At 42.3% G+C, this 20,540-nt stretch overlaps 1 protein-coding gene across 6 annotated transcripts in view; it reads left to right on the plus strand.

Moving 5' to 3' along the window:
* The window catches only part of LOC134210608 (voltage-dependent calcium channel subunit alpha-2/delta-3), a 74,162-nt gene that overhangs the window by 39,015 nt on the left and 14,607 nt on the right, over nucleotides 1–20,540 (plus strand). For 2 of the 6 annotated variants that reach the window (XM_062686737.1, XM_062686740.1), the window contains 8 exons: nucleotides 4,987–5,091; nucleotides 5,167–5,238; nucleotides 5,295–5,497; nucleotides 5,651–5,799; nucleotides 6,261–6,302; nucleotides 18,237–18,339; nucleotides 18,708–18,746; nucleotides 18,879–18,989. In XM_062686737.1, coding sequence (XP_062542721.1) covers nucleotides 4,987–5,091; nucleotides 5,167–5,238; nucleotides 5,295–5,497; nucleotides 5,651–5,799; nucleotides 6,261–6,302; nucleotides 18,237–18,339; nucleotides 18,708–18,746; nucleotides 18,879–18,989 — 824 coding nt within the window. The remainder of the gene's footprint in view (nucleotides 1–4,986; nucleotides 5,092–5,166; nucleotides 5,239–5,294; nucleotides 5,498–5,650; nucleotides 5,800–6,260; nucleotides 6,303–18,236; nucleotides 18,340–18,707; nucleotides 18,747–18,878; nucleotides 18,990–20,540) is intronic. The other 4 variants (XM_062686741.1, XM_062686742.1, XM_062686738.1 and 1 more) reach the window with 3 other exon arrangements.

A 20,540-nucleotide genomic window follows, 5' to 3' on the forward strand; every position in this document is an offset into this window, starting at 1 on the left:
ACTGAGGGCATCCTGGGCCAGCCTTTTGTAGGCTGTTCCGCTCGCTTGTGCTCCACGCTTCAGCACAAGGATCAGTTCACCTGCCCTAGTGCGTCTGACGCATCGCACGTCCTCACCCAGTGCCGAAAAACTTTCGGCACCGCGCATGGACTTCAGGACTTCGGCGTACTTGTCTTTGTCGGTTTTGATCAACAAGGCCTCGCCACTGTCCCTCAGTTTCCGTGCCGGGTGAGACACCTGGGCTCTGGGCTCACCCCCGGACTGCTGCCTGACGCGTTTGGGGCAGTCCGTCCCTCGTTGACGCTCGAGGCGACCTCGGTCACCTCTTGCGTCCCCTCCGTATCGCTTGGGAAGAAGAAGGCTTCGGTCTGCGAGCCTAACTCGACCTTCTCACTTGCCACCTACCTCTTAATGAGCGTGTCTTGTTCTCGCTTTGCAGGTTAAATAGACTGTCGAAGTATCAGCAGTTTCTGTTTCAGATCCTTGCTGATATTATTTCGAACGCTCGTAAACTCGATGATGTCATCAAGCTGCTCGGCGACTAACCGGATCCCGGGTAGTTGCCCGAGCATGTCGATAGCCAGGGCACCACTCTGGCCATTTTCCCTCACCGCTGGAGGAGTGCTAACGCCGTGCTCGTTAGTGACTACCCCCTCACCATTCTCCTCCCTAGTGGGAGGAGACCTCGCTAGACCCCTTCTTGCGAAGGGATCTCCCGTTGCGCTAGAAGCACCCCTACCGCCGACTCTTGGAGAATTAAACATATCTTATGGGTCCCCCTTGCAGCTGCCATCGAATCCGGCCGAAGCAGTCGCCTTTATGATCTCATGGTTGTCTGTGCATGCACTAGCGTGTTCAGAGCCAGATCAGCGTTAGTCAGGTAATATCATCTGAGCATACTTCTACCTAGTCACCGACAAGATGGTCCGATTGGACGGCGTGCCGCAAGACCCACCACAGTTTTATGGGACGGAAGGCAGCCTAAGACCCGCCACGGTTTTATGGGACGGAAGGCAGCCTGACCATTAGCCCACCCGCCGTTTCGAGTCGGTGTCACCCGGCTTTACTAAGGGAGTGGAATGGCTCGACTGTCAGTCCACGCTTACACAGTATAACAATATCCAGTACACACAACCATATACACGCCTGTCAGTACCGTAATTGAGACCATACTGACCTCAGCCTCAATGCCCTACCGCGCTCCCTCGTTTGTAGCTCATTTAGCCGCCTGGTCACGTCAACTAGTGTCGACCGACCATCGTTTCCAGTGGGTACCGCGCGGAGGCGAACTACACTGCCCACTGCCCATATCCCCGGATTGCTATGGAGATATGCAAACGTCCGTCTGCCCAACATCCGTTCAATGGCGTAACGCCGTTACAGTTGCTTGGATAAACGCATGGCGAATGATCCTCATCTCGGAGAAATTCTGCAGCAGAAGATAGAAGACTACGACAAAAAGGGATACATTCGCAAGCTTTCCGATAATGAGGTCCGACAACAGACGAATGACTTCAGGTTTATACCAATCTTCCCGGTGGCCAATGCTAACAAACCCGGAAAGGTCAGAATTGTGTGGGACGCTGCAGCTAAGATACACGGAACATCTCTGATGTTCCATCAAGTGGAGATTCGCCATAAGTACCAAAAGTATCTATGCTTCTATTGGACGGATCATGAAGGAAAAATTGTAATTTACGTCATGACAGTAATGACTTTCGGAGCGTGTTGTTGACCGAACAGTGCCCAGTATGTCAAGAACGTTAAAGCGGAGCGCGTACGGACGTGTTTTTTGCTCGCGCATTTTTCCAATTGTTTTTTCTCGCTCGTTCGCTGTGTTTACGTTTTCGCTTCGTCGCGTTGGGGTTATTTTCTCCCAGACCCGTCATGGGAGATACCGCGGAGAATTCGGTCGCGAATAGACCGCGAAAGCGTCCATCAAAGGAGGTTGCTCCCGACGAGGGAAGTGAAAAGCTTCTCTTGAGCAACAAGTTCTTCTCGCTCAAGCATGGTGATGCCAGCAATCTGCAAGGTACCACGAAAAACGGAATAAGCAACAGCCTCTGTTCCATGATAAATCACCAGAGCCAAAGGGGACCCGTCGGACCTTCGCCCCGACCTCCGGAAACTGATCGCCCGGGGCCTGAAGTGCACCTTTCGACTGTGCGTCGAAGGTGTGAAACTAATGACCGAGGGAAGGTCTCACTTCGACAAGGTGCTGGAGTACCTGAATGCGAAACGGTTCCAGTTTTACACCCACGACGTTCCCGGCAGCAAACCCCTCAAAGTCGTGCTGCGTGGCCTCGACGACGTGGACGAAAAGGAGCTGAAGGAAGCTCTGGAGGAAAGTGGTCTGAAGCCGACCAACATTTACAAAATCCGCCGGCATGACACTTCCCGGGCCTACCGTGATCAGCTGTACCTGGTGCACCTGGAGCACGGTACTACCACGCTAAAGGACCTCAAGCAAATCAAGGCCATCCACAGCACCGTCGTCGTGTGGACAAAGTACAAGCCCGTGCATTGTGACGTGACGCAGTGGATAAACTGTCTCCTCTTCGGCCATGGCACGCAAAACTGCTTCATGAACGCACGATGCACCCGGTGCGGCAGAGACCACTGCATCGACGAGTGCGACCAAATGGAAGAGGCTGACCCCAAGTGTGCCAACTGTGGGGTAAAGAATCGGGCCACCACGAAGGCCTGCCCGAAACGCGCGGAGTTCTGCGAAATCCGCAAGAAAGCTTCCACAAAAAATCGTCCAGCCCGAAGCTCGTCCCCATTGCTCGACGAACAAAACTTCCCGACAATCCCGCTTCCGCGGCGGCCGATCCCGGTCCTTCCGCCGCTGCAACCGCAAAGAAGACTCGACGCGGCTTTCATTACCGAAACCCACCTGAAGCCCGAGGTAAGCGCAACAATTCCGGGTTTTAGGCTGGAGAGGTTCGATCGAACAAGTTCCAGAGGGGAATGAATGGCAATCACCTTGCGGTGCAACATCGCCTGCCACCTGTTACCGGATTTCAAGCATTGGAGCGGAGGTCACCACCTTCGTCGGAGACGTCACGTTTATCGTGGCTGTCCACACAAGTCAAAGTCGACGACGGCACGTTATCCGGCATCATCGGAGGGGGCATGGGTAGTTCATCTGCACGCAAAGCACCAATCGTGGGGAAACACCGTCTTAAACCGGAACGAAGTCGTCTGGTCCAACGACGTGCTGGAGGGCCACTACACCATCTTGAGCCCTGACAGCCCTACACGGTTGACATGGTCCAGGCCCATGCAACACTCGATATCTCCACCACGAACATGAAAGATCACGTCTCCCAGCCGGCCGTCTTCCAGCAACTCAGCTAAGACCACTATCCGGTGTTGGCGGAATGGGGATATCATGGAAGCCTTGGTTGATCCGGCAGACCATTTGATTCAAACTCCAGGATGATTTGGAGATCTTACTACATCTCATATGTGTGGATTTGAGACGCAAGTGAAAGAAAAATACTCGGAGGACATAATTGGGTTGATACCGCGGCTGGGGACATCATGAAAGCCTTGGTTGATTCGGCAGACCATTTGATATAAACTCCAGGATAATTTGGAGATCTTAGAACAACTCATATGCCTACATTTGAGGCGCAGGTGAAAAAGAAATATTCGGAGGACATATTTGGGATGAAACCGCGGCTGAGGAGTCTAGGGAATACTTGGATGACCTGGAAAGGAATGACTGCTTAAGGTATATTGAGTTTGGTTTAATAGATCATATAGGGCATTAACCATTTTTAAGAAGAGATAGCAGCCCTTCGGTTACTCGGATAGACCTCAAGACCTATACTCCAGGGAATTCTTGGATGACCTGGAATGGAATTTGGTTTGATATATCAAATAGGCCATGAACCTTTTTTTAAAAAGAGATATCAGCTTTTTCGTTACGCTTGTAGACCTTAGGTCCTTGGTTATGCGTGTAGATTCCAGGAAATTCTTGGATGACCTGGAATGAAACAATTTTTGAAGACAAATGATGAATATACAAAGCATGCCGTAAAAAGAGGGTTGAGCGTAATTATTTTTTCAAGAATTCTTGAGAACTACCACTTTAAGAATTTTGGGGAATTGCTCTTTTAAGAATTCTGTGGAGACTTCCTTTATTTTGAATTCTGAGAAAATTCTCCTCCAGAAATTCTGCGAAATTCCTTCTGTCGATTGTAAGATGTTAGATTTTCTAACAATTCTGCAATCAACCAAAACCAAAACCTGCTGTACTGAGACATTTAAAAAAGGTGTGTTTGAAGGATAATTTTAAACCGTGCCGATCTGAGCCACCGCCGCCGCCACCGGTTCAAAATAAATCAGCGCACAGATCTGAGTAGAAGATAGAAACGGTATGAACCCCATTTCCCGTACTAGCGATATCAAGAGTAGCGAACTAGCGAACTAGGGCCTGGGATTGAATCCACGACCTCCTGCGAATCAAGCAGAAGCGGTAGCCATATGGAGATTTAATGGAATAGTTTATCTGATAGTTTGCATACTACGATTTTACCGATGTCGGCAGAATAGTATTATCGATGCGTTGTGGTTCTATCTAGGAAATACAAGAAAGCTCATCATCATTCTAAGGATGCACTCAGAAGTGTTTAAAATTGGAACATGTTCTCAGGTGGGCTACAACACATTTTCCTGAGAGGCGTTACAATAGATTCCCAGCTACATTTCAGTTTGGAAGGTTCTAAGGCATTGGAACAGCTTACTGGGCGTACGTAAAACAAACGCCCAGTACTGAAACATTTTTTAAGCACCGTCCGACAACTTCTCCGATGTTATGAAATAGTTTCTAAGTATCTCATCACAAATATAATTTTCACAGAAACGTTCTGAGCATAAGCTTCTAATACCAGCTGGTACAGTTTCTCAACAGCGTTTCAAGCTATCTTGTCAGTTTTTTAAGGACAAAGTATTAATATCAATCTGTTTTCTTTACAGTTTCAAGATATTTTAAAACCAGCCTACAATACGGTTGACATGATAGAAGTTGAGCTAACCGATGACGACCGTGGACCACGGGACTTTAATCTTGCCTTATTGCATGTGAGTATCAACTATTTTGTTGAAGATCTGACCATTGATTCACGGCTTTTCTTTTATCCACTTATCGCTTTACAGATACGAGAATCTATAATTAATCAATCTACCGGAGCGAAATGGGTTCACGTGAAGTACCATTTCGATGAAATGGTAAGACTGTTGTCAATCATGTGGAAGCATATAAAAATAGTCTATTTCGTTCCCAGAAACGGGTGTCCCGAACTCGCCGACAGTATTACTGGACTCCGATCAAAAACACCCCATTCACTTTGGTGGTGACGTACCCAGAAACCTACGGTATCCATCGTCTGCAGATTCGAACGGAAGATGAGATACACCGGATTCTTGCCAAAGGCAGCAATGTCGCTGGCTTTTTCAGTGGCATAAATTGGAAAATTCATCCGGACTGGTAAGATTTAGCTTTAAAAATGATTATAACTGTCTTGAAGGATAATTCAATTTAGAGTTTGACTTGTATTGCTCCTTTATAAATGCTATTTGAGCATAGAGTGTTACGATTTGAAGGAATATGTAAAAAAATAGACTTTCTCATTCTTCACAGGGTATATTGCAAATACTTGAACGAACACGCAAATGAAACGTTCGCCACTCCTGAACTGGAGTTGAAACACTTCCTCGAACGGATGAAACTGGGCGGCTGGAAATGGCCAGCGCTACGAACACCGCCTCCACCAGAGCATGCCATGTTTTGTAAGTGTTGAGTCATTAATCAGCATTTTGTCTATCTATGTGTTACCAAGCAACCGAAGTGGCTAAACATCGATTCAAGCCGGATTAAATGTTAACCATTTGTGAAATCATTCAATCATGTATCAATCATTTTTCCTTGACATCATCATTGCTAATGCGTGTCAATATCGAGTCATGTTCTCCATGTTAAATCGTTTTCACTATTCAAATATCATCTGTCAAAGCTCATCTCGATGGTAGCATTCGTGTCAATAACCAAATTCTTTCCTTTTTCTTCTTTTTCGATTGATTTCGATATAAATCAATACAAATATCATCATCCAATCGAAACTATTCGCCCTGTCTTCTGTCGATATTCTGACGATTTTCGTGCGCCAATCATCCACTACTACTGGCCCGAATGGGCGCCAAAACCAAATCAAAAAATATATGAAAAAATACTGAAAATTGCAAATCCGCAGCTAACATTTCGACCCGAATGCCTGAAAAGGACTACTATTACTGTGAGTAAGATTTCTCTGAACTGAAATACCAAGCACAAATCACAAAACAGACTCAATTAGAATTCAAAGTATTAACAATGACTCCAAGCCCCCCCGATAGTTTTCGTTGTGAACCCCATAATAATCGATTTTGCATATTGTATTGAATTAGTGAATCAGCCGATCAGTTTCTATCTCACACAAAATAGATAATCCGCACCATTTGGAACCTCTTCGATTTTGATTGCTTACATGGAAAGTGGATAGTCAAATCAACTTCGAAACGGTTGTTTCTACTGCACGTTTTAATTGCACCAATCCTTGAGGCCTGATTTAGTATAACATTTCTGTTTCTTAGCAATTCGTTAGGAATAAACTCTTGCCCAAAAGCGTGTTGTTTTCAGATACATTTTACAATTGAATTTCAGTTCCTTTTTTTTCAAGTGTAGTTTCAGTTCATTAATTACGATTAGTTATTTGAATACCACGTGTGATTTGTCGATGCGCCGGATTGAAAGTATAATAAACATTCCGTTGAATTATTCATTTCCGTTTGAAACAATCACAAATTGTTTGTAGTCTGCTATGTCAATATTTAATCATAACTGTAAAATATTCTCCAAAGTATGTATTCACTTGCACAAAGTTTACAAAATCCGTTCATTTGTTAGCTGAGGAGTTGCATATGCAGGAATAAGTATCACAATCACTTTACAATCACATACCCTTTCTTACTTACCCAATAGATATCTACACTGTACCACATTTACGACCACTATACAATCAAAATACAATCCCTTATAAAAATTAGTTGTACATTAGGGGAATAAAAAAATTATTCAATGTTAAAGGGACATTTGGTTAAGATATAATTTATTAGATCGACACCAAAGAGCTAAGATTGATTACTCTAATACCAAGTCAGGGTCTCCTGCTAGCCTTACGAGCAAAGGCGTAGGAGCTCGATTCTCGGCCCGATCTAGGATATTTTCGGGCGGTAAATATTCTCGACTTCCTGGGCACACACACAAGATACATACTCATGCAATGGCGGGCATAGAAAACCTTTCAATTAAAAACTGAAGAAATGCTTATCTATTTATATAAAAATGAAATGGTCTGTGTTCGTATCCGCATAACTCGAAAACGGCTGGATGGATTTTCTTCATTCCTTCAGCAGATATGTTTGTTATAGCTTCCGACGGGTTTATATGATATTTCCTCATGCGAAAATTACGAGTAAAGTTCAGTAAATCGTGAAAAACTGAAATAAAGATTCGTATGGAAATTTGGCATGGGAATATTCGCCTACTATGCAGGACAACGTCTGCCGGGTCGACTAGTAAGCATTTCTTACTAAGAATACTAAGTTTCAAACCAGGCCAACTTCCAGTTGGAATGTAGAGCCATAGAATAAGAAGAAAAATACCAAGCCAACTTTGTGGGGTTCGAGTAAGTTACCATCAGCGTATGATTATACATCAAAATCTCAGCGTGTCAATCGGTGAGCAACAAGCCATGACTCGGCCTTGTCAGACCTCCATGGCGTGCACACGCACCGACGGAGTGCTGCTGTCATCGCATTCCGTTCCAGCGTCTCAGATTCCAGCCTGGGACGGGACTGGAGTGGTTTGAAAAAGAAACGGTTTGTATTTCAACGAAGCGCGTCTGAAAGGCCGCTGGAAAATGGATTGTATGGAATTCCGTAAACAGGAGAATGAGCATTTCGAAGAACATCCGTAAAAATTGATATATGTAAAAATGATTTACTAGTAATTACATCCTTCCATCGCATCCATACGATCTTGCAATACTTACGGGTTCTACGCGTTCTCAATGTAGTCAAAAGATATTTAGTTCAATGATGTTTAATGAAATTGAAATTTCGGCCAATAGTTAACGAATTATGGTTGCAGGTGAATTTTATACTGAACTCATTATTTTATATTTGGAATGAAAGAAGGAGTATCAATAAGCTTGTGCTTGAGCTTGATTGACTGCCCGTAGTTGCTACTCCATTATGACCAGATCAGCTGTTCTTGTTCAGAGAACCAACTGATGTTTACTTGGTACAAGCACTCATCTTCAATGTTCAAGTAGGGTAACCGTACCCTTAGTGGGGGACCACCAATAGTGGAGGTAGTGGGGTTTTAATGAGATTTATCATAATTATACACTTTACGATGGTTTCAGTTGATGCGTCGTGCTTTAAATATCATGTTAAATGCTACTTATCTTAAGATTTCGCTTGAAAAACTATTGAAAACAATGATTTTTCTTAACAAAATTGTTTCCCTTGCACCTATAGTGGTGCAACTGTACCAATAGTGGCGAGTCTCATAAGAAATCAATGGATAGCACCACTATAGGAACCAAAATTAATTTTTACCGCCACTAAAGGAACAGTGTACCCATAGTGGTGCAAGCAATATTTGGTAATTGTTGATGTTAAATGACATCTATCTCATTTTTGTTAGCAAGTTTATTAGTTTATCTATTGACTAACATATTAAAGCAGTAAATTTCCCATAATTATCAATTTTTAAAAAATATTTTCTTTTGTGGATCTACTAATACCTCCACTATTGGTACCGTTACCCTACTGGTGTATTGAATGAAAAAAGGAGTATCAATAAAAAGAATAAGAAAACCATTTCTATTCGATCAAATTTTCATTCGACTAAACGTCCTTTCGACGAAATGTCAATCAACGAAATGTTCCAAAGCCGACTACGATGAAGTATTGGTAAAATCATTTTCAATTTTTCTGTAGTCCACCAGCTTCCGGTATTTGTTTTTTCCACTGCTGATTGAACTTCCTAACGTCCACTGAATTCCTCTTATAAATTCATCCATGTCTTTTATTTATTATCAGACTAAGGCCGGAGTGGCACATAAAAGTCTTCTCCATTCAGCTCGGTCCATGGCTGCACTTCGCCAACCACGCAGTCTGCGGAGGGTCCGCAAATCGTCCTCCACCTGATCAATCCACCTTGCCTGCTGTGCACCTCGCCTTCTTGTTCCCGTCGGATCGTTGTCGAGAACCATTTTCAGTTCCTCCAGGTTTTTTTTTTTTTTTTTTTTTTTTTTGTGTTCTTTATTAAGGAGACTTTCAGCCCGAGGCTGGCTCGTCTCCTGAGTTCGTTCATGTATCTAGTGGATTATTTATTCAATATTAATTAAAAATCTATTGACGAATTATCCATTTTACTAAATTACCTATTACCGACTGAAATTCACTTTCAATATTCGACTAAATGTCCATTCGACCAAATGTCCTTTCGAGTAAGGTACAACGGAGCAAGTTGAAACGGTTTTTTTTTTAAGTTGAACTTTTAAGTGCTGTAAAAAAATACCCTTTGATAAATGTTTGAATCCGTTTGCGGTGCTAGCCAACGGGCCAAAGATTATAAATAAAAATAAGCAACTTTACTAAACTGTTTTACAAATATTTTGGCTCACCGCTAGGTGGATTATTCTGTTTTTTTTAGAGCCAGTACTCACTACGAGGAAAATTAGAATAAGAACATCAAAACTAGACCATGCAGTTTAAACATGGCCCCTTTTCATTCTATTCTTTAGCGGAGATTGTGTTTCAAATACCGTAATTCTGAAAAAAATAAAATGCCATTCAATTGGCAGCCTATGTCCAAGGGCTTGACGATCCCTCCCCAGGCCATCTGCGAGTTGTGGCGCCTGCCTAGGATGTGGTGGGGTTTGACAGTGGGCCCTGTTAAACCTCTATAAAAAGCTGCATGTATCCGCAAGTAGGCTCCGCCAAAGCGACTGTGTGCCGCTTAAAGCGCACAAGCCCAAGGTCTGGTGTTAGGTGAGACGCTAAACAGCCCTGACACGACGGCCCTCCGGCGAGACAGGAGGTTTGCGCAGGCCCAATAAGCCGCCTGGAAAACCAATAATTACGAACAATATAAGAGATAATGCGACTCGATATAATCGGCAAAGACCTAGGCGACGAATAAAGGATCACGATTGGAAGCTTGAAACATGGAACTACAAGTCGCTAGGTTTCGCAAGTTACGACAGGATGATCAACGATGAATTACATGCCCGCAACTTCGACGTCTTGGCGCTGCAGGAGATTTGCTGGACAGGACAGAAAGTGTGGAAAAGCGGGCATCGAGCGGCTACCTTCTACCAAAGCTATGGCACCACCAACGAGCTGGGAACCGGCTTCATAGTGCTGGGTAAGATACTCCAACGTGAGGATAAAAGGCCGTTTCTTCAACTATAACATCATCAACGTGCACTGCCCACACGATGGGAGACCCGACGACGAGAAAGAAGCGTTCTACGCACAGCTGGAGCAGACATACGATGGATGCCCACTGCGGGACGTCAAAATCGTCATCGGCGACATGAACGTAGGGAGAACGTACGAAGGGAGGAAATGTGTAGACCGGTCATCGGACCGGATAGTCTGCATACCGTATCGAAAAACAACGGCCAACGATGCATAAACTTTGCTGCCTCCCGCGTAATGGTAGTCCGAAGCACCTTCTTTCCCCGCAAAAATATCCACAAGGCCACAAGGAGATCACCTAACCAAGAAACGGAAAACCAAATCGACCACGTTCTAATCGACGATAAATTCTTCTCCGACATCACGAACGTCCGCACTTACCGCAGTGCGAATATTGAATCCGACCACTACCCCGTTGCAGTATGCCTGCGCTCAAAACTCTCGATGGTGAACAACACGCGTCGAAGTCGGACGCCGCGGCTTAATATTGGGCGGTTACAAGACAGTAGACTAGCCCAAGAATATGCGCAGCAGCTGGAAGTGGCACTCCCAACGGAAGAGCAGCTAGGCGCAGCGTCTCTTGAAGATGGCTGGAGAGATATTCGATCCGCCATTGGTAGCACCACAACCGCTGCACTTGGCACGGTGCACCCGGATCAGAGAAACGACTGGTATGACGGCGAATGTGAACAGTTAGTAGAAGAGAAGAATGCAGCATGGGCGAGATTACTACAACACCGCACGAGGGCGAACGATATAAACAGGCGCGGAACAGACAAAACTCGATTTTCCGGAAGTTTTGCCGCAGGAGTGGATGGAAGGTGTCGCGTGTCCCATCTACAAAAAGGGCGATAAGCTGGATTGTAGCAACTACCGCGCAATCACATTGCTGAACGCCGCCTACAAGGTACTCTCCCAAATTTTATGCCGTCGACTAGCACCAATTGCAAGGGAGTTCGTGGGGCAGTACCAGGCGGGTTTTATGGGCGAACGCTCCACCGCTGACCAGGTGTTCGCCATTCGCCAAGTACTGCAGAAATGCCGCGAATTCACATCATCTATTCATCGACTTCAAAGCCGCATATGATTAAATCGATCGGTGCCAGCTATGGCAGCTAATGCACGAAAACGGATTTCCGGATAAACTGACATGGTTGATCAAAGCGACGATGGATCGGGTGATGTGCGTAGTTCGAGTTTCAGGGGCATTCTCGAGTCCCTTTGAAACCCGCAGAGGGTTACGGCAAGGTGATGGTCTTTCGTGTCTGCTATTCAACATCGCTTTGGAAGGGATAATACGAAGAGCAGGGATTAACACGAGTGGTACAATTTTCAATAAGACCGTCCAGCTATTTGGCTTCGCCGACGACATAGATATTATGGCACGTAACTTTGAGAAGATGGAGGAAGCCTACATCAGACTGAAGAGGGAAGCCAAGCGGATCGGACTAGTCATCAACACGTCGAAAACGAAGTACATGATAGGAAGAGGTTCAAGAGAAGACAATGTGAGCCACCCACCGCGAGTTGGCATCGGTGGTGACGAAATCGAGGTGGTAGTAGAATTTGTGTACTTGGGCTCACTGGTGACTGCCGAAAATGATACCAGCAGAGAAATTCGGAGACGCATAGTGGCTGGAAATCGTACATACTTTGGACTCCGCAAGACGCTCCGATCGAATAGAGTTCGCCGCCGTACCAAACTGACAATCTACAAAACGCTCATTAGACCGGTAGTCCTCTACGGACACGAGACCTGGACGATGCTCGTGGAGGACCAACGCGCACTCGGAGTTTTCGAAAGGAAAGTGCTGCGTACCATCTATAGTGGGGTGCAGATGGCGGACGGTACGTGGAGGAGGCGAATGAACCACGAGTTGCATCAGCTGTTGGGAGAACCATCCATCGTTCACACCGCGAAAATCGGATGACTGCGGTGGGCCGGGCACGTAGCCAGAATGTCGGACAATAACTCGGTGAAAATGGTTCTCGACAACGATCCGACGGGCACAAGAAGGCGAGGTGTGCAGCGGGCAAGGTGGATCGATCAGGTGGAAGATGACTTGCGGACCCTCCGTAGACTGCGTGGTTGGCGACGTGTAGACGACGTGTAGCGACGTGTAGAAGACTCTTATATACCGCACAGGCCACTTCGGCCTTAGTCTGAATAAATAAATAAATAAATAAATCAATTGGCAGCCGCCATTCGATTTCTACTGTAATTCTACGCTTCTGGACAAATTTTCAAAAAATCGTTGAAAAGATTTTCATGTTATGCCGTCTTTAAGATTTTTGATGAAAACGCCTTGTAAATCAATTAAAAATGCATTGCACAACGTAGAAACGAGTTTTCCATGCAAAATCAGTTAAATTTCTACCTGCATGTACCTATGATGGGCGTATACTCCGTAGTATCCGGAGCAAAATAGAATGTAATGTCTTCCCGAGCAAAGTCTGAAAACATAATGAGAGCATATAGAAAACATATTTTGATTTTGACATCAAATTGAAATCATAATTTGTTTTCATCATGATTGATTACATATTTTGATCTCATTTAGCTGTAGATTTCTAAATTGTATGATCTGAAATCAAACTGTGTACTTATTTTGTTATCGGAACCAATATCAAAATCGATAGCAGGAATAGTTTACGACTTGATGTGACAGTAAAAATTTTCGGCTATACGTTTTGTTATTTTAACCGTAAAAACGACCAAAAAGATCCCAAGTAACATTTTAAGTTTTATAACGCTTTTGTAGACCATAATTTACTCTACAAGAATGTGATAAAACCAATATAAAAACAAAATGTTATTAGGGATATGAAATTAAGTAATCATAATCGGCAATTTCACAACAGCAAAACAAGTTATCGATTAGCTCTCAAGCTTTGCTCGGGTTGTTCTAGGTCGCTCGTTCTTGGGCCGCCAGTCGCCAGTCCTCTTCACGCCGGCCACACGCGCATCTTCCTCGATTGCACACAGTCAGCGAGCGCGGGGTCTACTCTGGAGCAGACGTCCTCTTTCAGGTTCTTTGATAAACATGAGTTTTGCTGGTCTCTCTTCCGGCATACGCACTATATGTCCAGCCCACTGTAATCTGTCGTATTTGATCAGCCTGCCGATGTCTGCATTTTTGTACAATTGATACAACTCGTGACTCATGCGTCTGCGTCATTCACAATCTTTTACCACACCGCTAAGTATTGAACGCAGTATTTTTCGCTCAAACACTTCGAGAATTCGATGGACTTCATCTTTTAACCTTCATGCTTCATGGCCGTACAGGGCGACTGTACGAGTCAACGAAGTGTACAAAGCTAGTTTTGTCCGTGTCTGAAAGCTGCGACAATTTGACTGGCTACACAAACCATTGAACGTCCTACTTGCATCCGCAACACGTCTTTTTACCTCGCGGCTAACGTGAATATCACATCTAACGAGATTTCCAAGATATATGAATTCGTAGACAAATTCGAATTGAATCCCATCCATTAACGTTTCGAACGTTTCATTAACATTTTTGATACTGATAGTTGATCGTCGTTGCGCTTAGAATTTAAGTGTTTTGTCCCATCATAAAATAATTATTTGTATTTCCTTCGTCACATAAACTTGTAATACCATCTAACAACAGTGGTTTCGTGAATCGTGGGTGATAAAGTTTTAAATAAGTACAGTTTAACTTTTCCTAAATTGAGTTGGAAAGCTATTCCCGCGTTTGGAATGGATGCAGAAGTAGAAAGAATATGTCGCAAATGCTCTCTGTGTGTTCGAGAGAATGACAACTTCTTCATTGCCAGTAAAGGTGGCTGTGCGGGAATACTTCACTGCAACTGTGTTGGTCTACGGGATCTACAGTGGAACATCATCGAATCACTTTCGAAAAATGTAGCCTGGATGTGTGATTGCTTAATGAATACTTTTCAACGCTCCAAGAACGAAAGCACTTTCAATGGGAAGCAGACGAGATCGGTTGCGGATGAAGTGGAAGAACTGAAGAGTACTGTTGCCGAAATAGTAAAAACTATTAGAACGAACTCTGCACCACTACCTACGAGATCATCGATCAGCCGTGTTTTGCCACACTCTACACCAGAGTCTCATTGTCTGTTCGATGGAACCGCTTGTGATGATTATTTTCACGAGGATAACAGTCTATATGAAGAGAATAACGACTTCTCATTGCTGTTAACCAACATCGGCAATAGAGCAACTGAACTTGATGTACAGCGTATGGTCGCACGAGCGATTAATTTCTATGAGACCGAAAATATAGATGTGACAAAGTTAGTTTCGAATTGGAAAAAGCATAAAAGCTAGATTTTGTCTCATTTAAAGTAGTCTTAGCGTCTAAATTTAAATCTTGTGCACATCTTGTTCCACATGGCCTAAAAATGTGAAATTCAGGGAATTTATTACTAGATCAAATGACACGTGGAAGCCTATCGTATAATAGTATCAAATATTTCTCATTCGGAGGTTAAGGGCAGTAGAGTTTGTTATGATAGAGGTTGTAAACGAATGTAGTCTATTTGTTTAAGATTGATGGCTGTTGAATATGATTGTTCCTATTAATTAAGATATTCAATAAGACTTCTAAAAAGTCAGTTGGATCAATACATACAAAATAAATTAACACCACGCTCTCTGCCAGCCACCAGGTACTAACTTTTGACAGAGTTCATGACCAGACCTATTCTTTCAGTCTCCCGTTTGAAATCCTCTCCCACTACTCTGCGATCTACATCAATGATGTCGATGTCATGCGAAAAATCAATGAGCATGTAAGACTGGTTGATGACGGTTCCATTTCTTTGCACATCAGATCTTCGAATTGCACCTTCCAGAGCTACGCACAGCTGTTCCACTATAGGTACAGGGGGTCAATTTTATTGAGAAAAATCATTGTTTGATTTTAGGATAAGTTGTATTCGACATCATATTTATACCATAATGAATCAACTATCGTAGAGTGTTTAGTTACAAAAAATGTCATACTACCTCCACTAATGGTGCTACCTCCATTGAAGGTGCGGTTACCCTATTGCTTCAAAAGAAAATGGTTATTTTTAAGGTATAGAGATTTAATTGATTTTTCATAAAAACTCGTTTTCAATTTATCACAATGTTCTATGGATTTTTGATTGACTAACAAGGCGTTTTTCATCAAAAACTCGAAAATCTCACCAACATTTTTTTTTAATTTTTTTTTCAGAAGCGTAGAATTATAGTAGGAATCGAATGGCGGCTGCCGATTAAATGGTATTTTTTTTTTCATAATAAAGGTTTTTGAAGCACCGGGAGGAGGGTTGTATTCATGACGGGATGGGCGGAAATTTAATAAATTTATTTTCAGAAGTTTGGACCTTGTTATAAATTTATGTTTCTCGAATGTATTTAAGGATCATGCTGAATTCTGGAAAAATATTACTTGAGGGGGTTAGAAGCAAAGAGATGTAAGCGAAGTGACATTTTGGTCAAATATGAGTTGACTATACAGCAAAAACTGCTTTGGTGTAAAAGCTTTTAGGCGCCACCTTTGGGAGGGGGGCGAGGAATTTTTTGCCCACTCAATAAAGAACTTCTTACGAAAATTCCTTCAGAAAATCATTTGGGAATTCCTTTGTAAATTCCTTTACGAGTTCCTTTAGCAATCCCTTTAGCAATTCCCTCGGAAATGTTTTAAGGTTTGATTTGGGAACTCCTTCAGGAGTTCCTTTGAAAATTCCTTTAGAAATTCGTTCGGAAATACAGTTGAGAATTCTTTAATAATTCCAGGTTTTCCAGGTAGTATATACCCTGGTAGAGGACTTTTCAATAGCTTCGTTTTGCACTACATAAGATGGTGGAGGGGGATCCTCCTTAGCATAGCGGTAAGACGAGCGGCTACAACGCAAGACCATGCTGAAAATGGCTGGGTTCGATTCCCAGTGCCGGTTTACGCAATTTTCGGTTTGGAAATTGTCTCGACTTCCATGGGCATAAAAGTTTCATCGTGTTAGCCTCATGATATACGAATGCAAAAATGGTAACTGGACTTGGAATTACTGTGCTGAATGAACACTAAGCGGTGAAGCGGTAATATTCCAGTGGGAAATTAATGCCACCTCCAGCCTCAGCATGGTCTTGCTTTGTAGCCACGCGTCTTACCGCTTGGCTACGGAGGACCTATGATTTTTGGGAAATTATTATAATCTTCCAATAGTCTCTAACGACATTTTGGGCTTCTATGAGATATTTTCTTTAGAATTCAAACATTAGTACAAATTAACGGGCTATCATACTCGGAATTCGTATGAACTTCATGTGAACTTTGCGTTTCGCGGGACGCTGAATTTTTCAACTTCATTTTTTAAAGTTAAATCAATCTAGGGTTACTGCTCCTGGACTTCATCTCATAGCTCCGATATTGGTCTCACGCATGTTAGCAAAAAGAAGCGACGAAATTGGTGCCGCATTTCTTTGTTTTGCGATGAGATGAATATATGGTTAGTGAGATGGAAAACAGAATAGTTCCTCTAGGCAGCGCTACAAACATTTTTTTTTCAGCCCAAATTTTAGCGGAATGCATTTTTGTCGTGTTTATTTTCAAGCCAGTTGTGTAATCCAGAAAGGCGTTCTGCGTATCACAGAACGCTTACTGGTCACATCGTAGTAAAGTGAATCAACGAATGAATGTTGAAAGAACTGAAGGACTTAAATCTTATATGATGATGATATCGGGTCAATAATGTGATAAAAGAAGATAGCCAATCTCGGGTGACAACTGTAGTAGTACGAGGGGTGTCACTTTATGGAGAAAATTGGAAATTGCAGCATTAGAACAACGATGGATGCTATGAAAGTGTAGTCCCTGACTACTGCCCTGTACATATATGTACAATAGGGTGGCTCAAATTAATATGGAAAAAACTTTTTTCAATTTTTTTGATGGACCCCCCTCTTATTCGTTTCTGTATAACGTTCTGTATTAAATTCTTTAAGATCTGAATGAGTATAATAGTTCTTCATCGTAAGTAGTGCCGTCCAACTGCAATTCACTGTTTTTTATGTTTCTGCATACATTTTTGCATATAAACTTCCAACGAGTTTAGCACCGCCCAAACGTTGACCGATTCGGCTGAAATTTTGTCCAGAGCATCAGGGCATCAAATAGAACCGAATAAGAGGGCGGCCCATAACAAAAAATTGAAAGTGTTTTTTGAGCCACCCTAATGTACTACGAATTTGGAAAATGGTATCACACCTTAAACCAACAACAACATAATACACTACGAAACACGAAAATCAACTACATACACATCGTATTCACTGCAGTGTGTCAACTCTTCTTGTGTTACAATTCCGTACCAACAATTAAGTTGTTTTCTTGAGATGCACCTTATTTATGAGTCCTTACTCAGAATTCACAAAGCACTTGGTGTTGACTTATGTATCATTTAAAGCTCACATATCACAGTTTACCATCCTAAAATAGTTGCACATCCATTGCTCATGTTCACTATCTATCATAATTTCTCACATATTCCTCCATCACCAAATTACTGAACCTTAACCCCACCAACAGCACTAGACTTAGTATTAACACTTTAGTGTAGAACCACGTCCAACAAATCAAACTCCTAATCATTTCCGATTTCGCTTGATTCCTCCTTGCATTCCCACTGTCCAACCATTTGGCTCACCCTAGGCGATCGCCAGCTGATGCAAGCCCTGGTCTACGATGCCAAAGTGACGGAATGGTTCTCCAAAAATACCAGCGGAGGCAGCGGTAGCAGGGATGAAAAAGGCGGGTAAGAACTGCTCCAACAACCCATCACGGATCGAATTTATCCCGTGAGATTTTCTTTCCCCTTTTCTGTAGTTGCAGTTTCGTTTTCGGTTTCAGTTTTGGTTTTCACAATTCTATATCGAGACTCGAGTGTGACTAATTAATGCTAAAAAATATCGTATGATTACATTTCTTTTCCCCCTTCCATCGAACATGAACCTAATTTTACGCACCGATGAATTTAATTACAACAAACACTAATCCACTAATTGCTAACTGCCTAATCAACATCACATTACGCACCACGGGTTTTGTTCTCTGTTGTTTTGTCTTTTCTTTCCCTATGGTTCCGATTTGTTTTTTCGCGTATTTTACACTCATATGGAATAGCCCTAGCCCAATTGCAGTTTTGATGGGTTTATTGCCAAGGTAATTGAACTCATGCTAGTGTACACGAGACGATGTCAACAGTTAACTATTCGATGGCGTTTTCAATCATTTCGAACATTATTATGTGACTTTAATTGAGCTCTTGTATAATTTCATCAATGCCGCCTGAAGGAATGAATTCAAGCAACGATTCGGAGTTACGGTTTCGTTTTTGGCAACCCACAGTGGGCTTACCAGGTGGCAGGACCACATGAACTTTGGCGATGAGTCCAAGCAATCGGAGTAAGTATTCAGAAATGAATTATAATGTGTTATTTTTACAATTCTTTCCTCTAACATTTGTACTAAATGATCAGCCTACTTAAGTCTGCCGTATTTTCTACGATTCGCAGTATTAAGTAAACATTATTGATACATCCTTTGATTCATGTGTCTATGTACACAGCACTGTGATATTTAGTTTGACCCAAATAAAATCATTTGTATATGGCTTAGTTCAAAAGCAAAATTTAAAACAGATCCAATGATGAACATTTAGGTATGTAGTTCTTGAGTCTCTCCAACTTTACATTTTGGGCGAGGATGTAAAAAATAATAATAAAATATACGTAGGCCCTTTCGCTCGAAAACGCTGAAAGCTTTACGTCTTACCCAATTTAACGCCTACGGTTCATGTCCGTGAAGGGCTGCAAGAAGAATTTGAGCGGTGTATTGCAAATATTTTAAAACATTTAACTCATTCACTTCCGAAAATTTCATGTAGGTAACGTCTGGTGACCATACATCATTCTCACCAACTCAAAGGTCAAATCTATTCGCTTTCTTGTTCTATGTGTCTTCTACTCATTTAATACGCTATAGTATGGTTCACTTTTGATCATTTGTGGAACACTTCCCTTTCATTTATGTGTCATCCTCAGCCACTAGTGAGACACTTCCTACCACTTCTGGTAATTTATGAGGTACATATTTCTCCACTTATTCATTTTTCACTAATTATCAATTCTGCTACTTTTTTATATGTTTCCCTTTCATTTTTCTTTTCTTCGTTTTCCTTTTATTTTCATTTATATATTGCCACATTCACTTTTTTTAATTTCTACTCTTTCTTTTTGCTTTTCTTGTACACCAAAATGTAACAAGATGTGCGCAATATAAAACTCACTCATGTTTTAGGAACTAAGGAGGGCCCCATCTTTCTCATTTCTTCTTTTCTATTCCTTTTTTTTTCTTTTTTTGTTATTTTTTCTTCTTTCTTATTTGATATTTTGCTCATGTGTTTCTTTCTGTTTCTCTAATTTTTTGCCTTAATCGTCGTCCCCCGAATTTGAAACAAACTTTCGTCACGATCTGGAGCGGTATCAGGCCATTAGGACGAACGTTCATAAGGCCGATTGGTCATTAGGCAGCATTAGGACAAATGAGATGTGAGAAGTTGAAAGCTAGAAGTGAGAAGTCAGTTCTTTCTTCCTTTTCATTTTTCTTTCTACGCGCTTTCTTTCTTCCTCCTTTTTTCTTCCCATTACCACCGTTTTGCCTTTCTCGTATACTAAGTATACGTGAAGGCTATATGATCGCTCCAAAAACAAACTTTTTATAGAAGGCCCATACCACTCTTTTATAGAAAAATTGAGTAAAAAAATGTCACTCATTTTTCAGGTTCTTATCCTTAACCGATTTACTCGCAACAAGTTGTATTCAACGCAGAAAACTCTACCATTGTTTTCTATTGAAAATTGAAAGAGTAATGGCCAAAATATTATTTTTATAATGCACGAGAAAGGCACCATCACCGCTAGGTGGATTAATCAGGGTTTTTTTTTTTAATATTTG

This window comes from Armigeres subalbatus, chromosome 2 (assembly GCF_024139115.2).
Source record: "Armigeres subalbatus isolate Guangzhou_Male chromosome 2, GZ_Asu_2, whole genome shotgun sequence".
In the NCBI taxonomy this organism is placed as follows: Eukaryota; Metazoa; Arthropoda; class Insecta; order Diptera; family Culicidae; genus Armigeres; species Armigeres subalbatus.